Source organism: Pinus tabuliformis, chromosome 1_2 (assembly GCF_031772625.1).
Source record: "Pinus tabuliformis cultivar Carrire ecotype Pingquan chromosome 1_2, CPIR1, whole genome shotgun sequence".
NCBI lineage: Eukaryota > Viridiplantae > Streptophyta > Pinopsida > Pinales > Pinaceae > Pinus > Pinus tabuliformis.
The window spans coordinates 579,568,999-579,590,365 of record NC_142298.1 but is presented as its reverse complement, the minus strand read 5'-3'; the positions used below and the strand labels follow the sequence as shown (position 1 = coordinate 579,590,365).

At 36.0% G+C, this 21,367-nt stretch overlaps 1 protein-coding gene across 1 annotated transcript; it reads right to left on the bottom strand.

Annotated features, from left to right (window-relative positions):
• Positions 1 to 759: 759 nt before the first annotated feature.
• On the bottom strand, positions 760 to 1,737 carry LOC149206942 (KH domain-containing protein At4g18375-like). The gene has a single exon (XM_089397860.1). The coding sequence runs from the start codon at positions 1,735 to 1,737 to the stop codon at positions 760 to 762; it is 978 nt and encodes a 325-aa protein (XP_089253986.1).
• Positions 1,738 to 21,367: the final 19,630 nt, after the last annotated feature.

Sequence of the window (21,367 nt, the reverse complement as noted above, 5' to 3'; positions counted from 1 at the left end):
TCAATGTAGTTTTCAAAGTTTAAAGATTCACTTATATAGGTATCGGTTACTCAACCTAAACCATCCTTATTCTTTGAAGTCTGCAAAATACGGGTGAATTTTAAGAAACATTTTACAATGGAGCACCTGATCTACCTTGGAAATCCTAGATCATATTGCCTACTACCATAATTTGAAAGAGGAATCGCACTGGCCACAGATAGACTACTACCATAATTTGAAAGAGGAATCGCACTGGCCACAGATAGACTACACAAAGGAAGGAATGTGTGGGTGTTGGTAGCACCATCCATATCTTTGAAAATATTTTCCCTCAGCCTTTTTGTAATTTGGATGAGTGCATCTCTGGCAACAGTGGGTCCTCCAGTAACCTGAACGAGCTCCTCATTTTGGGACGCACATTTTGGTCGCTCCTCTTTGCGAAATATGCAAATATTTGCTCCACTGATGATGTTGCCACCTTTACCTTTTACCAAGAAAGGCAACCAATGTGCTTGGACGGAACAAGAGGCCTTGTACAAATGCCACCTTCATCATTGTCATTGTCACTACTAGTCTTTCCTTGCAATGGGAGGACTGCCTCAAGCGTAGGTGAAACACCATCATTAGCCAACTCTGTTGAAGAAACCACAATTACACGTTCATCTGAATCTGATTGTGCGTCTTCAACCTTAATACTTGCTCCTGTATCTTTCCTCATGCTTTTGATGATATTGCCGCCCTTACCAATCACACCTCCAATTTTATCATTTGGGCATACTATTCGAATACAAAACTCCTCTCCACTTTTTTCAACAGCAGAATTCCCAGATTTTGGAGCAATGGGAAGAGAGGGTTATAAGTAAGAGGCCATATTGAACTTCGAGCTTCACTTCCATATCCTCCCAGTGCTGGTAAATGGCCGGAGGCATAAGTACCATTTTCTCTTGGAGCACGTGAACTGTGATGAGCAAGCAGTGAATCTCGTTGTGGAACATAATTTGGCGGAGTAAATAATGCGGGCACACCAGAAGGAAGGAGTGAAGTTGGGTTCGTTGCAGATAAGATATGAGTCCAAGGAATTTGCTCCTTAGGTGGGTGTTTATACAGAAAAGCTGAAACTGCATACGGTGCTTTCTTGACAGCGGTTGCATCTCCAGATATGACAACGACTTCACCAAAACTAAAAGCACAGCCTGGCAACTCATCTTTTGGCCGTATCTGAATTTGTGCCCCGGATTCGCTCCTCAACTTTTGAATGTTATTTCCACCTTTTCCAATCAAACCTCCAATCTGGCTGTTAGCAGCCAGCAACCGAGCATTGCGTTGTCTCTTTTTGTCGGCGTCATCATTATCTCTGCCAGAATATTGTTGAACAATAACAGAATGCACTCTAAGAAGAGCATCCTGAGCAGGACACACAGGTTCAACTTCAACTTCATTCTCATTGCAATCCTTCTCCTTGTCGTTGCCTGACGGTGAGCTGAAGATTACTATCACGCTATCATCAATGCCTTGAACAGCATCTATAACTTTGATCTTCGAACGCGTCTCTTGACTCACAGATTTTATAAGTTTACCCGCCTTTCCTATAACACTTCCTACCACATTAACAGGACATAATATGCGATACACAGTACTGTCAGCACTAGGCAAAACTCGCTCTCTACCAGTGCCAGAGTTCCGCCGCTTATTTCCATCATTGTTCTCTGGAAGCTCATTTTCCCTGCGTGTTCGCTTTCCAATAGCAGAGTCCATGGTAGGCAATCCTTTCCCATATAAGCTGTCTCCGTATTTTAAAGAAAAACGGTAAGCCTGGAGGAGAAGTTCGTGAGTCGCCGTATACTTCAATCCTACCTGCCTTCTTATTCTCTTACATTCTGGCGTTGAAGGCGGCTAATTTGGCCCTTTTATATGGCATGCGTTAGGGTTTATTAAGGCGGACAACTTGTCAAGCCGCTACCCTCGTGTTAGGACCGACTGACATGTGTGGGTCAGGGCGTCAGTGCGATAATCACTATATTTTTGATATTAAAATATAGTAATATTAAGGGAAAATTATTTAGTATTGTTATTTTTTTTCTTAACAATTTAGCTAAGTATTGTTAGTTAAATAATTTCTTTTGGGATATATATATGTTTTTTTCTTTTTCCTTTCTGTTAATTCGAAATTGTATTATTTTAAAATGATTTCATATAAAATATAACACTGTATAGGCTAAGTTCGAAATTGTATTATTTTAAAATGATTTCATATAAAATATAACACTGTATAGGCTAAGTTTAGTCATAATCTGCCTCAAGGGAAACCAATAACCAATATTGTTGATGATGGACAATAGTCCATGTCTATCAAAATGCTAGCAACTATAACTGTTAAGTCCATAATAACTGAAATAAATTGAACTACTAAAAGTAGAAGATATGTGTTGAGTGGTTAAATATAACATCAAGAATAAGATGAAGTGATTGGGGCCGGATCGTGAGCACTGGTTCTTGCTGGTGCTAGAGGTTTCAGGCCACATTGGAGATGGCATTTTATGTGAGCAACCCGATCATCCAAACTAGAAAGACAAGAACATCGATTGTGTTGAACACATTGAATTACATTAAGGAAATAATGTCATTGTGGTCTTCATGTTTCTCTTTTAGGACCTTGCCCAACACTGTCTTCATTCACTAGTGGAGGGTAATGGAGTTCAAATATTGGCTCCATCTTCCCCTGGTACGTCTAGGATCAAGAACCCAATTGGTTACTTAAGATTGAATTTCAGAGTTTGAGTAAGCTTGACAATCATTAGTGGTTGGAGCTTCAAGTAGACACATTTCCTCTTGGATTTTCAGAGGAGGGGAGGAGTGAAAAATGGTTGCTGCATTTTGTGCTAGACATCGAGTTTGCGGCTAGCATTATGGGCCTTTGTTACCAGACCCCCTAGCAATGACACATCGTTTGTCGAGGCATGATGTGTGTAATACCCCTCTGTTCCTTATGTTCATGTTTTGTTATTTTTAGATTGTTGTAATTTTAGATTGATGGCTGGAAAGCCATGTTGGGTTTGAAATGAGTGTGAACAATAAAGTTGCTATGATAAAACAAGTAGATTTTTATTAATAAATAAAAAGATGGAAATTACTTGGGAAAGAAACACTAGAGTTAAAAGATTCTTGCTAAGATTTGGAAACCGTTATTGGTGGATGAGATCAAAATAAATCTTTCCTTAAATGACTCCTAAAAATCCCTAGGAGACGATAGACAAGATTTAGTATGATGGGAGAGAAAGATCTATTAAATCACTTAGTTGAATAAAGACATTAAGTATGGGTAGAATAAAGTGCCGCAGGAGAGAAAGGTGGGCTTTAAAGAAAAAATGGAAAAAAAACACCTTTTTTCGAAAAAAAGAAAAGACTAGGCAAGTCGGTTGGCAAACCCAAAAGGTGGGATGCTATTAAAATCTGCTAGGGAAGAAGATTTATAAAATACATTCCTTAGGAATAAAGAGAGGTTGTTGATCCTAGAGGCAAGCATATCTCAACTCTAGGGGAACTGATCGATTCAGTTTGAGGTCAGAAGAAAAGTGTATTTCCCAAGTATATTCTAGTGGCAGATACGGTTAACAAATATGTTCATCTTTAATGTTTGATGGATTAATTATGTACTGAAATATTAGTAGAGATGCATGCACAATGGTACAAGAGTATATCTTAGTTATTCATTTAAATAGTAGTCCTAAATTATATAGTCTTTAGAGATTTCAGTCTTTATTTGTTTAAGAATATGGTTGGAAATGGATATAACTTTTGGTGTGTATAGACTAGTGTTTCCATTTCACCCACATGATTTATTTGTTGGAAATAATACTGAGAGGGGGGGGGGTGAATTAGTATTATCAAATCAATATAACTTTTTCATTTTCATACTCAGATTCATATACGCTACTTCAGTTAAGGATACCCGCGTATATACACAACTATGTTTAAAACAACTAGCCTACATAAAGTAAACTTATGATTCTGTTAGTTGATCTTCAATGAATGCATCAGAACATTATTAATCATATTAACAGTAAACATGAGCAGTATACCAGAACAGATCATCACACATAAGAAGCACACATGAACACCATGATATAAGGTGGAAACCCAATGTGGGTGAAAACCACCTGCTGCAATTCGTCTCTATCTTCCTTTAATAAGAAACTTCTTTTTACAATAGTACTGGTGCAGTCTTATACCAGTACGTAGGCTTCTACCTGCAGAAGGCTACAACCTTCTTAGCTCTTGTACTAGCCGATCCATTTACTAGTACGTAGGCGTCGGCCTACTGAAGGCTCCAACCTTCACTCGTTTTCCAGCTGCTCCTGGAAGGGAGCTACAACCCCCTGGCTCTTGTACTGGCCGATATGTTTACCAGTACGTAGGCGCCGGCCTACGATCTTCTTTCTTCCTCCAGGGACCACGTTTCATAAATTTTCATACTGGATACTCCTAAAGCACAACACCATAATCTGAATCACCAATCTCTGAATCACCCAATACTGAAACACTGAAATCCTGTCAACAACACAGTCACCAGAACACAGAACAGACAACAGAACTCTGCAACAATAACCAGATCATATCTCATAATGTATATGCTACTATGATGAACCAAACCCACGTACATACGCACTTTTACCAAAGCCAACCCGCGTACAGATCTGCAAATATTTACTCATAACATTGCAGCTGTTCCAAACATCAGTCATACCCAGATCATAACATTCATACAATAAACATGCGTCAATAGATCTAGTCTATCCATAATCAAACCATATAATGATAATCATTCCAAGCCTTAAGATCCCGATCCATCGTTCATCATCCTCCACATGAGTGCATCCTTGGTTCAGATCAAGCAAGGTATCACCAACCAATAACCAGCATCTGGATCTCACACTTCGTCAGATACTCATCACTTGCACACCTACCACTCTTGCATAATGAACTTCTCCTTATATAGATTAGGCTTCTCTCAATACCATGATCCAAAACCACGTAGAGCCAATACCTTGGACCCAATACCTGGGGTTGTCACTTCGGACCAAATACCACCGACCAATACCACAATACCATGGACCAAATACCACGGACCAAAACTTAGTTTTCCAACATGTACGCGCCTTTCATTCTGTGAACCCGCATGTGTACGTATACGCGCATTTTGTTTCGCTAACCCGCATGTATATGCACTTCCATCAAGGTTAACATGCGTATATCTCTCTCTTCACCTGCTGTACTAAGATCTGTCCTCTGATTGAGTTGCCATCACCTGTATCATACCTCGGAGTGAGTTTCCATCAAGGACAACACTTGTATCATAATGCCAACATTATTGACTAACTGTGAGTGCTACTTTTCCACCTTGTGGACCACCTCCACCCATTTGTTGTTCAACCAAATCACTTATCCAGGGCACCCTCAAAAACCACCCTCAAATCCAAGCAGAATTGTATAGGAGCGGTCTTGTCAATGCTACTCAACTCGCCACCAGGACCAAATATTACCACCAACCACGCTAATGGAATATCACTCTGCCCTTCCTATAATTGCAAGGAGTCTAAGGACTACCAGAGCTCAAAGTGCACATGCTCCCGAACATTTTTGGTGATATATATATATATATATATATATATATATATATATAGATAGATATATATTTCTTCCTTCAAATCCCCATGGAGAAAGACTATCTTTACATCTAATGGATCAAGATGAAAATCTTCTGTGACCACTAGACTTAAATAGTTTTGATTGAAGTCATTTTAATAACAGGAGAAAAAATTTCATCAAAGTATATGTCTTTCTTTTGTGCAAACCCCTTCACCACAAGTCTAGCCTTATACCCTTTTTTACCTCCATCTTCTTCCTTGAACTTGTAAACCCATTTATTCTGCAATGTTGTTTTACATGCAGGCAACTTGACTAAGTCCCAAGTATGGTTATGCATCAAGGAGTCCATGTCTTCTTCCATGGCTTACTCCCATTTCTTCCCAGTTTCTACCTGCATTGCTTCATGATATCTTTCCGATTCATCAGTCAGTAAAAAATACATAGTATAATGAAGGAGAGCATCGTCAGGGGGGGGGGGTCTAGTTATCCTGGTAGAACTTCTAACACCACTTTCAGGTGTTTGAGATGCCTATTGCTATTGTGGTTGTTGATTTTCTTGTGACTACTGATCATTATGATTTCTAGGCACCTTTACTTTTTCTGTGATCTCATCAAGTACTGAACATTCTTTGTTTTCTTTTTCCCATTTCTTTCCCTGCATTTGATCCTTATACAAGACCTTTTCATTGAATATGACATATCTTCTCCCAATGATTTTGTGATTTTCATAATCATATAAGTGATAACCAAAATCAGTTACACCATATCCAATAAAGGTACATTACTTTGATTTTTCTTCAAACTTTGTTCTATTTTCTTTATTGATGTGGACAAAGGCTTCACAACTGAAAGTATTTAAAAATGAGTAGTTTACCTTTTTACCTGGCCATGCCTTCTCTGAAATACCACCATCTAAGGAACTTGAACGCCCTTTGTTTATTAGATAAATACAAATATCTACAACATCTGCTTAAAATTGTAAGGGAAATCCTACATTCAATCTCATGCACCTTGCACACTGCATGCTTTTCCTATTCATCCTTTCTGACAGACCATTTTCCCGTGGTTTTCTTGGAACTATCTTCTCTCTGCAAATTCCATGCTCTGAACAATAGTTATCAAACTCTTTGTTGTAGTATTCACCTCTATTATCTGATCTAAGACACTTCAACTTATTTCCTGTCTCATTCTCACCCAAAGCTTTCCATTTCTTAAAAGTATCAAATACATTAGATTTATTGCAAATACAATAAATCCAGGTTTTTCTAGTTGCATCATTAATAAAAGTAGCATAATAGCGAGAGACACCAAGAGATGATGCATGAACAGGTCCCCATACATATTTATGCAAAAGCTTTATTTATTTTCTCTTGTTTTCCTTCCCAACTCTGATAAATATGACTCTCTTTTGTTTTCCATAAACACATTTTTCACATAAATCCAAACCAACATGCTTCAAACCCGACAACAAATTTCTTGAGTGAAGAATCTGCATCCCTTTCTCACTCATGTGCCTGAGCCTATGATGCCACAATGTCGTGTCTTCTCCTGTGGAGGTCAAAGAATTAACATAATAAGAAATATCATTGCATAAATATAATGTACCAACCTTTTCTCCTTTTGTAATTACTAGGGATCCTTTAGTGACCTTTATGGTTTTTTTGTGAATGTAGTTACACAACCTTCTACTCCCAACTGCCCTGTTGAAATTATATTTTTCTTCATATCAGGGACATGCCTTAACTCCTTCAATAGACATTGGTTTCCATTCTGTTTCTTTATAAAAGCCTTACCCATTCCAACGATCTACAAGGTTTGTCATCACCCAAACGAACATGTCCAAAATATCCTTGAACATAGTCATGCAAGTATTTCCTATCAGGTGTAGCTTGGAATGAAGCCCCTAAATCAACCACCCAGGAATCTATAATATTTTCTAATGAAAGAATCAAACATCTTGTAACACATCACCTGCTCCATTTGCTTCATGATTTTTATCTTGTTGTCCATCTGCTTATTTTCCTTTCCAATATTTGCAGTCTTTCTACAGGTGTCCCTTCTTCTCACATTTCTAGCACACTATCCCTGATCTAGATTTGGATCTTCCTTTTCTTGACTTACTGCGATTTCCTTGGCTCCTTCTTCTTTCAATTTTTCTTCCCCTATTCTCTGCAGTCAAAGCATTACTTGATATCTCACTTGAGATTTTCTGTCACATTTCCTCGCTAAGGATAGCACCAAAAACATCATCAAAATTTAAAGTAATATATCTAGAGACAAAGTTATTGATAGGCATAACTAAGTCATTACAACTTTCTAGCAATGAGCATAGAAGGATCAGAGCCCTAAATTCATCATCAAAATTTACCCCTACAGAACTTAAATGATTAGTAACCGTGTTAAATTCACTTAAATGATCAACAACATATCCACCTTCTAACATATTCATATTAAATAAATGATTCATAAGAGAAACCAAGATAAAAATAAAAAAAAACATAAAAATAAAAATTTAAAAAACATTAAATAAAACTAAAAATATAAAAAACAATAGAAACAAAAATAAAAATAAAAATTTAAATATTTAATTAATTAAGCTAAATTTATTTCTTAACATTATCAAACTTGTCGGCTCGATACCTTACCTTCCCAACCTCTCCTCTATTTATTGGCCCATCATTATCTGACTTTTTCACACATTTGATCCTAATGATGAACCATAGAGGTTGGTTCGAAATGTCGATACAATAAAACATGAATGCGATGACTCTATAAGACATCACTACAAGAAATATGCTATTTGAGGTTGAGGGTTTTTCATATAGTTTTTCCAATGCCATCATTAAACCTTTTGTTGTTTATTCCTTTGAAACGTTGAATGCCACCAAAGCTTCCAGACACAACCGTATTGTTCCTAGTGCCTTTCTTTTTAAGAATCTCCCATTCCGTGTCTGTCATACTTATCATTTTTTTTTTTTCTCAATGGTAGGTACATATATTTATGATACATATACCTATCCATTTGTGTCTTCCACAATTGGTATTTTTGGTCGTTAAATTTCTCGACCCTAAACCTACCATCTTCCTCCATTACTCCCACTCAAACTAGGAACCCTTCTCTCCTGCGAGTTTATTAGCCAAATAGACCTTCAACTCTGATACAAGTTAGAAATTAATTAAAAGAACAATGAAATACACAAAATATTGTGGAAATAAAAATACAGAAATGCATAAAACAAGAGACACAGATATACATGGTTCACCCAGTTTGAGCTATGTCCATGGAGAAACAACCAATCTTTCCTTTTATATTATCCAACAAAATAAAGAGATACAACCTACATCAGATCTACAATAATTTCCTCTTCGCTCCATAACATTATAATTTATTTTATGCACCTGAAAGAATAACAAAAGATATGAAGAAGGAGGTAACTCCTTTGGTTAACAGAGTCTTGCTAAAGGTAGAAATAGGTAACTTAATACTCGTTAACATTATTGTACCTCGAACCACATGTAAGTTGGAATTACAAACCATGAATATGGTAAATACCAAAACTGATGAGAAGGGAATTAGGTTAATACCAAAAAAAATGATGTGACATAGGGTTCATGATAGATGGTATGAGAGCACCGTTTCAAAAAATGGGCTTACAAGGAACCGCTACACTGAAAAATAGTTATGTGCATAATTTGGGAATCTAATTTAAGAATTGATATGCTAATACTAGTTTGTGTTGATTATAACGTATTCCAGTGAAGCATGGTTACAACCAGAAATAGTAGACGACAACCATCCACCTGCAGTAGAAGGAGACGAAATCTATGTGGAGTTAGGAGCAGGAAATAATACATAAACAAATCAGTTGGTGGATATTGTAAAGAGTTTACAACAAGAGCTAGTTTATCTTAGAACCAACAATGAGTGGTTGCTAAAGGTGAGTGAAGAACAAGAAAGAATGATTAGAGACCTAATTGAAAAGTCCAGTCACAAGATAGTAGAATCAAGAGAGAATGGAGGTAGAAAATAACTCTTGAAAAGAAATCATGTGGAGAATGAAATAAAAAAGTCTAAAAGTGGGGACGATTAAGACAAGACTTATCCAAAAAACCAAAAAAGGAAGCAGAAAGTGGAGCTGCAAGGAGAGTTCAGAAAAATAAAACCCCCTACTTTTGATGGGGAAAAGGAATAGGATGCAAAAGCATGACTCCTCAACATGACCAAATATTTCCAAGTTTATGAGTATGAGAGAATTTTGAAGACCAAATTGGCCATTTATCAACTGCAAGGCAAAGATGCTCTTTAGTGGGAAGAGGTCAAAAGTGTGCATATGTTGGAGGAAAGACAATTGTCTGGGAGGAGTTCTAGAAGCAACTCTAGTCTAGATACTTGAAGGAACGATATTACGAAGATCTAGAAAAGGAGTTTCATGAGTTAAGATTATGACAATTAACCATGGATGAGTTTGTGTCTAAAATCACAAATTTGCTACGGTATGCTCCTTACATTAAAGAAGAGAAATCCAAGGTAGAATTATTTTTGAACTGCCTACAAGTCCCTTATAAAGAGAGGATTGAGTTCGATAATCCTAAAACAATGGATGGAGCAGTAAGAAAAGAAAGATTGCATTATTAACAATTTAAGAATAGGGGAGACTGCATTTTCGTGGGTGTTGTAGGAGCCAAAACACTTGGCGATACACTAGACAAACTACAACCTTTCTATCTAGAAATTAGCTTTTAGTTAAGGGTCATACCTTCAGGAAGTATTGATTATCACAGGTTCCCCATTTTCAACCTAGTTTAATACATATCATATTCTCTTTTATGTACCTGGTTGAACTCACATAAAGATACACCGTATCATAATTAGTTCAATTCAGGAAAGGATAATGTGCATGGCGAGTTTAGGATATTCATAGTATAGATTTTTCATCTCTGGTGTTTCTCCACTGTGAGCAGGTCTAGACGGTACCCCGATGGAATCACTTCAGGAGCACAAGTGTTGCTTCACTACCAGCGAGCGTGGAAAGTACCCTGGTCAAGTTGCTTTATTCACCTCCATGTGCAGGAAGCCTTTCTCTACTTTCACCCTTTATTTATTTAGTTTCTAGGACTATGCATTGGAACTTAATATTTTCAACGAGCGGAAGAGGGATCCTGACTTATTTAGAGTAGAGGAGGTTCCCCCTTCAGAGAAGTATTTTAAGACCTCTGATTTAGGTTTTCTGTCTTTAGATTTTCCCCTTATCCCTTATCTATTAGATTGGAAAAGCGTTAACACATAAGTAGACATATATCAAGTTGACCAGTTCAGGTGCTAGCATAAACATGGATCTAATAGGTTCCCTCAGCGTTCTCCTATTGGATGAATCATATTTTAAATTTTGACTTACATCAACCTATGGAACTTTCCAAAAAAAAAAGAGAATATACATAAAGCCAAGCGTTGTAGTTGTCACTCTTCTGTTTTATTGCACTACAAAGGATTTGGGTCATGCACTTTACACACATGTCTTATTTATGTACAATGATCAACAATGAGACACAACACGACATGACTTGACAATGGACACACAACTAACTCAAACGAAAGAAAAATAAAACGTAAAACAATATGTAGAGGAAGTGAAACTCGTAGCTGCTACTAAAAATAATGCTTAACGTCTCAGCCAATTTTGGGAAGGGGTTCAATACTCCCATCCAAATATTTCAACCTGAAGGCATTGTGGCCGAGGCTCTCTTCAATTGTGAATGGTCCGATCCATAATGGATAGAGCTTAGCATGTTTACCTTTGTCTTCATGGTGTTTATCCCATTTTGGAACTATGTCGTCCACATCTAAGCTATGTTCCCCTGCAGATTTTCTATCAAACCAGTGCTTTATGTAGCTCTGATGCACAACAAAGTGGTCTTTCAATTTGAGCCTCTCTTCCTCGAGTTTGAGTGAAGTGTCTATCCTGCTCTAAACTAGTAGGCACTGTTTTCCTTGTGGCTCTTGGGAGAGCTGCAAGGCTAGGAGATATAGGTTCGGGGGAAAGACAACTTCTTTAACGTACACTAGAAAGTATGGAAAGGTTTTTAGGGAAGGATTTGGAGTTACATGGTCAGCCCAAAGAGCATTAGTCAAAGCAGTATGCCAGTTATTTTGTTCAGAGAAAATGGTCTTCTTAATTATGTGAATAAGATTTTTATTTGTTGATTTAGCTAGACCATTTCCTTGGGGATAATAATTAGATGCATGTTTTAAAACAATCCCATTTTCCAATGCAAATTCATAAAGTCTTAATGATGAAAAGTACGTTGCATTATCAAATACAAGTGACGTAGGAACGCCAAACCTGGTTATGATATTCTATTGCAAAAAATGAATGAATTCCTGGTCATTCACTTGTCTAAGAGGAATTGCCTCTAACCACTGGGTGAAGTAATATGTAGCTGTAAGGATATATCAGTGCTGCTTTGATGAGTGGAGAAAGATCTCCCCAATAAAATTAAGGCCCCATTGTTGGAATGCTTCTTCAACTGCTACTATGAGAAGTGGGGCGACTGAACTTTGATCATGATGTCAATTTTTTTACAAGCTTGGTGCTTGAAAACATAGGCGTGCACATATTTGAAAAGAGTGAGCCAATAATAACCAACCCTCATAAATTTATGTGTTGTCACTGTCACCAACATAGTGGCCACTTGATGGTCCATTATGTAAGTCATTAAGGACTTTCTCTATATATTAGGGCTCAAGGCACCTTAAAAAAGCTCCATTGTGGTGCTTCTGAAAAAGCACTCCATGGACCAATTAATATGTGTTACAATCGTTGTGAAAAGTTCATGTAATAAAAGTTAATAAAGGAAAAAATAAGACCACAATTAAGGGACACTTATTCCAAGCTGAATGTTGGGAAAATATATCTTAGTGGGCATCAATGGATGTGTGTTTTGGCTAAGAAAAACTGGCAATGGCTAAGGCAAAGGCATTAAAAGGAAAAAGGCATTTTTGGCACATTTATTTATTAAAATAAGGAAATTAGGAGAAAAGTAAGGTGAAAGGTCATAAGTTGCGTGTGAGGAGGAAATTGAAGGGAAATAACGAAAAATGAAGAAAATAGAGGCCTCATTCATAAAAAGGCTTCTGAGGATCAATTGGTAACCTTTTGTTAGTTTTTGGAGCTCTCTCATTATTCTCTCTCTCTCTCTTTCTCTCACTCTTAGTCACTTAAAGTTTTCTTGGAGCACTCTGGTTTGAAGCAAGGGAAAGGGAAAGAAAGGAAAGGAAAGGAAAGGAGGACTGAAGAAACTTCAACATGAATACTTGCAGGTAACATTTCACATGTATGCTTTCCTAGATGGTTGGACATGCATGGATTTGCATGTTGGTGTATGATTCTCTTGCTGTCAGTGGCATGATTTTACCAGGTTATGATAGTGGGTTTCAGTCTGGTCTTGCCTTTTTCTAGATGCCATGATATGTTGGGATGTTATTTCGGTTTTTGAGCTTTGGAATTGTCATATGTATTTTGGAATTCAAGGCAGAGGTGGTTTCAAGGTTCATTCCCAAAGACCTAGGAATCCCTTGACCAATTTTGGTGGGATACACGATAAAGCCTGAGGGAGTAGTCTCAGTTTAGGGCCTAGTGATCTGGGTTTGTATTGTGGTAAATTTTGAGAGACAAGGAGACAGAAAATTCCTCAAGGATAGTAATGGATTCTGGATGGCATTCCAAGTTCAGTTCAGTTGTGATCAGAGCATCGATTTTGGTGTGATCACTGTTTGATGAGGGTGGGGGTGGTTTAACCTCTACCTTCCCTTGGTTGTTCTTGGATTGGTTATTCTATGAGATCCCAAATTCATGCTTGGAATATGGGTTGGATAGGTCATCAAAAGTACTTGCATGAAATTAGGAGGATTCTCATAATCCTCATAGATAAAAGAAGTCAGTGAACATATCAAGAAAAATGTCTCCATTGAATTCATGGGAAGGAACTCTTAAGGTCCTCTCATCCCTACGTATCAAGAAAGGAGACATAAAAAAGATATATGAAATGCAGTCATATCACTTAGACCTGGTTGAAGGCATCAAAGAATGAAGGAATATCTTCATGAGATCTCAATTAAGAGATCTAGGAAAGATGATAAGAAGACAATCATCATTGTTCTAATTGATAAGCAAGACAAAACAATGCTATGGAAAGATTGTGAAAAGAAGTTCATATCACCGGAAAGATGGAGGAAGCTGAAGAAAAGGGCCAAGGAAAGAGGGAGAAACATATCTCCACTATTATTAGATGCCCTCCCTAAAAAAAAGGGTCCTATAATAAGCTTCTAAATCTTTAGATATGACCATGATATTAAGATGCATCATGGCATCATGAGAGAATTAGAAGCAAGACCTCGTGGCATCACCATGGAAATCATGAAGGATAAAATCCATGACAATCAAACATGAAGGATATAACTCTTGAGAACCTCATTGGACATTGAAGGAAAGGAAGAAGTCATCCAGGACAGGTCTCATCATACATCAAGTAAAAAAAATGAAACATTTGCCAGATGGGGATATGCAAGATCCTCAAGATTCTTTGATGGAATCCTTATCGAAGGATTCCCTAATCTAGAGAGGAAGCAAGTGTTTCATCAAGAAATCCAACTTATAAAATTCATGGATGATGCTATGACGACATAAGAAAAGAAGTAGATCAAGGGGTTGAAGACACTTCAATTAAGGAAGTTGCTAGAAGAAGCCTAACTGACTTAATGGTAAAATGAGGTATGTATGTTTATGTTTAAATTATATAATGTCATGTTGTATGGTTTCTCGTAACATGGATCAATACTTATATCTTGAGAAACAAGATAAAGGGAAAAAGGATCTCCTCCTCTGAAAGGATTCAGAAAGGCATAAGTCACAATAGATGAAATCAACATAATATGTCCTCATATAGAGTATGAGGTGATTAACTATGATTACAAAACTCTGATTAGAAACCCTTGAGAATGAAATGTGTGAGGAAGGAAGAGATTGTGAGCTATGCAATGATGATGAAGGAAATCAACCAAGAAGAGTTGACTAGGAAATCTCCCTAAAAGATAAGAAGACTCTCATGGAAGTCTGGAAAAGATAGAGACCCTTGATAATGTATATCTTTGGGAAATGTGTCAACATGTATGCAGGTTGATAATAGCTATAGAAAGATGTCATGATGAAGAGTCATATCGAAAGGTATAATTTGATTTAATGTTATGATTTGATTTCTTGAATAACATCTAGAAGAGTTCATGCATGGCTATCGAAACAAAAGTTGTAAGTACAAGTACAACCAACATTCATGCGATGGATGGAAACTCCTGTAAGAAGCATGGAGAGAAAAGAAGTAGCCATATGATGAAGGTTCCAGATATGTACCAACAAGGTTGCTTTCCATGAAGAGAGAAATGAAATGACAAATCAAGAAGGAAAGTGATTGATGGCTATTTCCCTACAAGGAAGAAGCTCAGCTGAATTTCATGACATCAAGAAGAGAAGTTGATCAAGCAACTGAAGGACCCACGAAGAAGAAGTTGCTGATGTATGGAAGAATCCCTAACTAAGAGGGAGCTCTTACAAGTTCCTGATTCAAAAGGGATCTTGGGAATGTTTTTGATCAGAGGAAACTTGGGAATATCTTCCCGAGTTAAGAGGGAGAGATAGACACAACATTATTGTCTTCACTTTGGAAGAAATAATGGAGGATTGGGTAATCATCTGGCATCTGATGCTCTTTAATGATGTGTAGGGCATCCAAGATTAGAGTAGGCAAGGGGATTGATATTCTTTAAGGGTTGGGAACCCAAGATAAGCATAGTCCTAGAAGGGCATACTCAGTGAACACTTGGGTGGGTATGTACCTTGAGAGACAATGATGAAGGTGTCTATAGTCATTAGCATCACCAACGTTGTACTTTGATATAATAAGAGATAGAGCTGTCAGTCAAGGCCTTGCTGTGGAAACAATGCTGGTTACTATGATGCTATAACAAAGGTTACCAATCCGATTCCTCTTATGAGAAATTATTTATATTGAGAATGACCAAGTACAATTATAAATACCTCCCTAGTTAAGGGGGAGTGTTGAAGATAGTCTAACTAGGTTCGATATTTACAAATGTAATTTTGATCTTTGTACTTGTCAAGAAAAATAAATATTATTTTTGTAAATTATAAGAATGAGTTTCTTGCTCATTCCATAGGTCTAGGAAAGTCAAAGAGTCAAAGACCTGTGTAAAGAGCTCTTCTTGAGCATATATGTAATGTATACAAGTCTATAAAATGGTGTCTAACAACCCTCCAGTAATGACAAGCACAATCCTCTTCATGTCGTCCAAAAAATGAATTAAATTTAAATCATGTCGGCTCACATAAGATGACACATCCCTTCGTTGGTTCATGTCGGCTAAATATGGAGACATAACGACTATAAATACCCAACTAGGGTATCTGCAAATCACAGGTGCAAAACTCCAACTTGTCTGAGATTTTAAGATGAAATTACAGTGTTTCATGATAACGGATGAGGTACAAGAAACTCGGTTGCCTTTGCACCTTCGTGGGTAATCACAGAAGCAACATTACAATCTCAACGTACTTGAGAAGAAAAGGGCAATCTATATCTCGAATTCTTGATGATTACAATGTTCAACGCAATCATACAACACGCAATCACTATGTAATATAGTCTCGACATACCTGTGATAGAGAGATACAATCCCAACACACTTGTAAAGAAATTTTACGTGATATCTCAGTCAAAGTCTTGGGATAACTATAATGAGAAGATTTCAGTGATCAAACAGAGACATACTTTGACTCAACATTCTGAATGCATTCATAATTGAACATAGTGATAATGAATCTTAGTGATCCCATCTTTGTGTAATTGTGAGAAACAGATCTCACAGTAACACACATTGGCATAGTTTGAATGAAGTCATGATCTCAATGAAAACATAGTTACGGAATGTAGAGATGATTTCAATAAAGAAACAATGAAGATCTCAGTAAGTATGTGAAAATGGAGGTGCAATAACGATCTCGTTGTTATAATGAATATCTCAATGAAAATATAATGATGATAACCTCGATGAAGCAACAATGATGATGATGATCTCAGAAACAATGAAGAAGAGGATTGGTGTTTTGGTCTTGGAGTGGAATAGTATGTCAAGGGTCATGGTCTTGGTATTCATCAATTGGAATCTATATAAGAAGAATTTTGTGCGGGTTTTCCTCTCCAAGAGGGAGAGGTTTTGGCCCTGGAAGAAAGCCAACATTTTGTGTTCTTGTCTCTTTGTTATGGTAGCTATTTGATGAATTAAAGAAGACACACTAACATTAAAGACTATGCTAATAAGCTAAATGTTAAATACCTCACAAATAGCTATCATGCTAAGAAGAATCTCATTAACTGCATGCCCTAGATTCTTCAACACATAGAAATCTTCATTCCCTCTCAAAGCCGAGGTTAAGAGCCTCCCTCACAGACTGCCTCACACTCCCTAGTATGAAAATGAGCCAACACCTCCTCATATGCTTCCCCATTTTAATTATCTCTCCCTTTCGCCGAGGTACAACCTTCCAACTACTACTTTGATACCTCATTCCTTGGAACACATAAAATAACATTAATGTCATAACCAACCACCCTATGGAAGTTTTGAAGTACTCACCTCTCGCATTTCACCCAGGTGTCATGACATGGATTACTTAATTGCCAAGTAGGGATGTGGGGTGGTGAATCTCCTCTCCTATCCCCAAATCTCTTTCATGTACCACCCCTATTGGGGAAAGTATCAAAACACTTCATCATACATATCATATTTCTAAAATTTTAAAAATCATAATAATTATAAATTTATTTAAAATAATTAATACATAAGTTAAACATTTATACATTTAAAAAAAACATACAACCATATTCTTAATCACGAAGATTCACCCCCACTTTATCTTGGAGATTCTTAATTTGTAAATATGATTTGTTACAATTCCATGTGTCAATACTACATATTATCAGTACCACCATTATTTATAACACTTGTTCATATGACATTTTTTTCTCAATGAATTTAGTTAAAAGGGAAAAAAGACATAACTAATTTGAAAATAAATCTTAGCCTCTAATTTGTGTATACTACTAAGAATATTCTACAATATTCTATGGAATTTAATCCATACCATCCAAAATCTTGCCTATCAACATAATTATAAAAAATTATTAGGTGAATGGTAAAGATTAAACCATCACATAATATTCTAGAATATTCTTAGTAATATTCACAAATTGAAGGTTGTTATTTATCTCAAACGTAGTTATGTTCTTTTTCTCATTTCAATTTAATTGATTAATTAAAAAAATGTCATATAAACGTGAGTTTTCATTTCTTGGGTATTTGGTATTAGCTAACCATGATACTGTAACAAAGTCTATTTATTTATTGACATTTATTGGCTATTTAATTTATATAACTGCACTAATATTTATTATAAATATAAAATTACATTTCCAATATTATTATACAAACTATAATATAAAATATTAAATCATGTTATCCTAAATATATTAAAGTTAAATTAAACAAATTAAAAAAAAATGATAATCGCCTCATGTAATAATATGTAGTATAACACATTTATATTTTCTATATATATTTAAAAAATAAATTAAAAATAAATATAAAATTTTCAACCTATACAATGGAGAATTTTACTAATAAACATTTTACCATCCAACAACTGATCATATTGCCATGTGCCATAACTGGATGATGAAAGAGGAATCACATTGGGCATTGATAGATTAGATAAAGGAAGCACAATTTCAGTGTTACTTCTCTTTGAAAATAGTTTCCCTAAGCCTTTTTGTAATTTGGATGAATGCATCTCTAGCAACATTGGGCACTCCATTACTTTGAACGAGCTCCTCATTTTAATAAGAACATTTTGGTCGCTCCTCTTTGCGAAATATGCGAATATTTGCTCCACTTTGCTTCCGCATCTTACGGATGATGTTGCCACCTTTACTAGAATGACAACCAATGTGCTTTGATGGAACAAGAAGTCTTGTACAAATGGCACCAACTTTGTCGGTGCTTCCACTAGTCTTTCCTTGCAATTGAAGAAAAACCTCAAGAGTAGGTGAAGCACAATACTTTCCCCTTGATACTCTCCGATATCATTTTTCACCATTTTGATAATATTGCCACCCTTACCAATCACCGCTCCAATTTTATAATTTGGGCATAATACTCAAATAGAAAACTCATTGGGAATTTTCTTAAAGTAAAAATTCCTAAATTTGAAGAAATGGGGAGAGTAGGATTACTAAGAGGTTGTGAACTTCAACTTCACTTCCATATCCTCCCAATCCTGGTAAATGGGAGGCACAACCAAAAATTGGTGCACCCGAATTTTGATGAGAAAAAAATGTATCTCCTTGTGGAACATAATTTGTTGGAGTGACTAATGTAGGCACAACAGAAGGAACAAGTGAACTTGGGTTCATTGCAGATAAAATATCAGTCCAAGGAATTACTTACAATGCTTTCTTTATGAAGTTTAAATTACATACAATGCTTTCTTTATAGCGGTTACATCTCCAGATATGCGAACGAGTTCACCAAAAGTAAAAGCACAACTTGGAAACTCATCTTTTGTTTGTTTGTGCCCCCTATTTTCTTCTCAACTTTTGAATGTTACTTCTACCTTTTCCAATCAAACTTCCAATCTGGCTATTAGCGGCCAACAACCCAATATTGTGTGAAAATTCTTGGACACATCAGGTCTAAAATAGACAGGTTTATTCTTATTATAATCTTTTTTATTTTTGAGAATTTTTATGTCAATTATAGATTCTTGAAATATCCTAAAATCCAATAAACATAAATAATGTTAATTAACCCAAATATTCTGAAACCCGACCAAAATTAACGTCATTCATGTCTATTAGATCCCTAAATATTCTAGGAAACTCAGAGGTCATCCTTTACCTTGTGGTTGCTTGATGGTGAGCTGAAGATTACTATCATGTGCTCATTAATTCATGGAACATTATTTACAACTTTGATCTTTGAACGTGCCTCTTGACTCAGAGATTTTATTACTTTAACCACCTTTCCTATAACACTTGTGACCACACTAAGAAGACAAAATATGTGAAACACAACATTGTCAAAATCAGGCAAAGCTTGCTCTCTACCACTGCCATAGTTTTGCCTCTTATTCCTATCATTGTTCTCTCGAAGCTCATTTTCCATAAGTGTTCGTTTTTGAGTAGCGGAATACAACCCGTCCATGGCAGGAATTCCTTTCACAGAAAAGATGTCTCCATATTTTAAGGAAAAACGCTAAGCCATAGGAGAAGTTCATGAGTGTCTGTATACTTCAAACCTACCTACCTTCTTGATTCTCCTACATCTTCCTGTTCAAGGCTACTAATTTGGCCCTTTTATATGGCATGCATTAGGGCTTCATTAAGATGTGTTAGGACTTTATTAAGATGAACAATTTGTGTTAAGACTAATTTGTGGGTTAAAGTTTTATTTCGATAATAATAATAGCATAATTTCGTTAATAAATATGGTTGATATAGGCCCATAGATATATATCAATCACATACACAATTACATTAAAAAATTTATTTGATATAGGCTAATATGTGTTAATAGTATAGACTCCTCCAAATTGCCCCCTTTCCAAAGCTTAGAGATTAGGCGACTGAAAATGTCAACAACTAATTAAAAAAAAAGAAATATGACAAAAGACACCCTTATCTTAAACCTTTAGACGCAGTGAAAAAAAATGATCCATTCATCCTAACCCAAAAAAATATATTTAAACACATCATATGATTAGAAGCAATGAAAAAAAATGATCCATTCATCCTAACCCAAAAAAAAATATTTAAACACATCATATGATTCACTTGACAAAATTAATTCCAAACCTCGGTTGTATAAGTACTAACATGAGAAATGTCTAGCTTGTCATAAGCCTTAAATAAATCTAATTTCAAGATCGCCACTTTTGTGTCGGCCTTCTTGACCGAGTGATGAACCTCCTACATAACAACAACCACATCATGGATATTCCTCCCTATTCTTCTTAAATGAACGAGCATTAATAGCATTACTTTATTTTTAAACAGCTTTATGTTTTTGGTTAACTATATTCCCAAAAAAATATACTTTAAAATTTTGCGATTTACAAAAAAAACAATCACTATATTAATGAATATTAAATAACTAAATAAGAAGATGAAAATATAAAATATAACCGAAATTTTACTATGTAATAGTAAAATGTTTAATAATAATAAAGTTATAGTGAACCCCAAATTGACTTATGGGACTTCTTATTTGTGTAAGGAGGGATGTAATTCCATATACTTTGGGTGTTTATAGATTGTTCTTGCTCTACTCTTCCTAGGTCGGGATTTGATCTTAAATTTTATCAGGTGAATCATATGATGTGTTTAAAGTTTTTCTTTTGGGTTATGATTAATGGATCATTTTTTTCACTATTTCTAAAGGTTTAAGGTAGGGGTGCCTTTTATCACATTTCTTTTTCTTTTATTTGTTGTTGACATTCTCAGTCGCCTAATCTTTGAGTGTTGGAAAGGGGGCAGTTTGGAGGAGTCAAAATTTTGGACTTTGTTTCTATCTTTCATTTAATGTTTGTAGATGATCTGCTAGCTTGTACATCAG

Excerpts from the sequence above, each read along its gene's own strand:
- LOC149206942 (XM_089397860.1), bottom strand. The coding sequence starts at position 1,737 with ATGGACTCTGCTATTGGAAAGCGAACACGCAGGGAAAATGAGCTTCCA.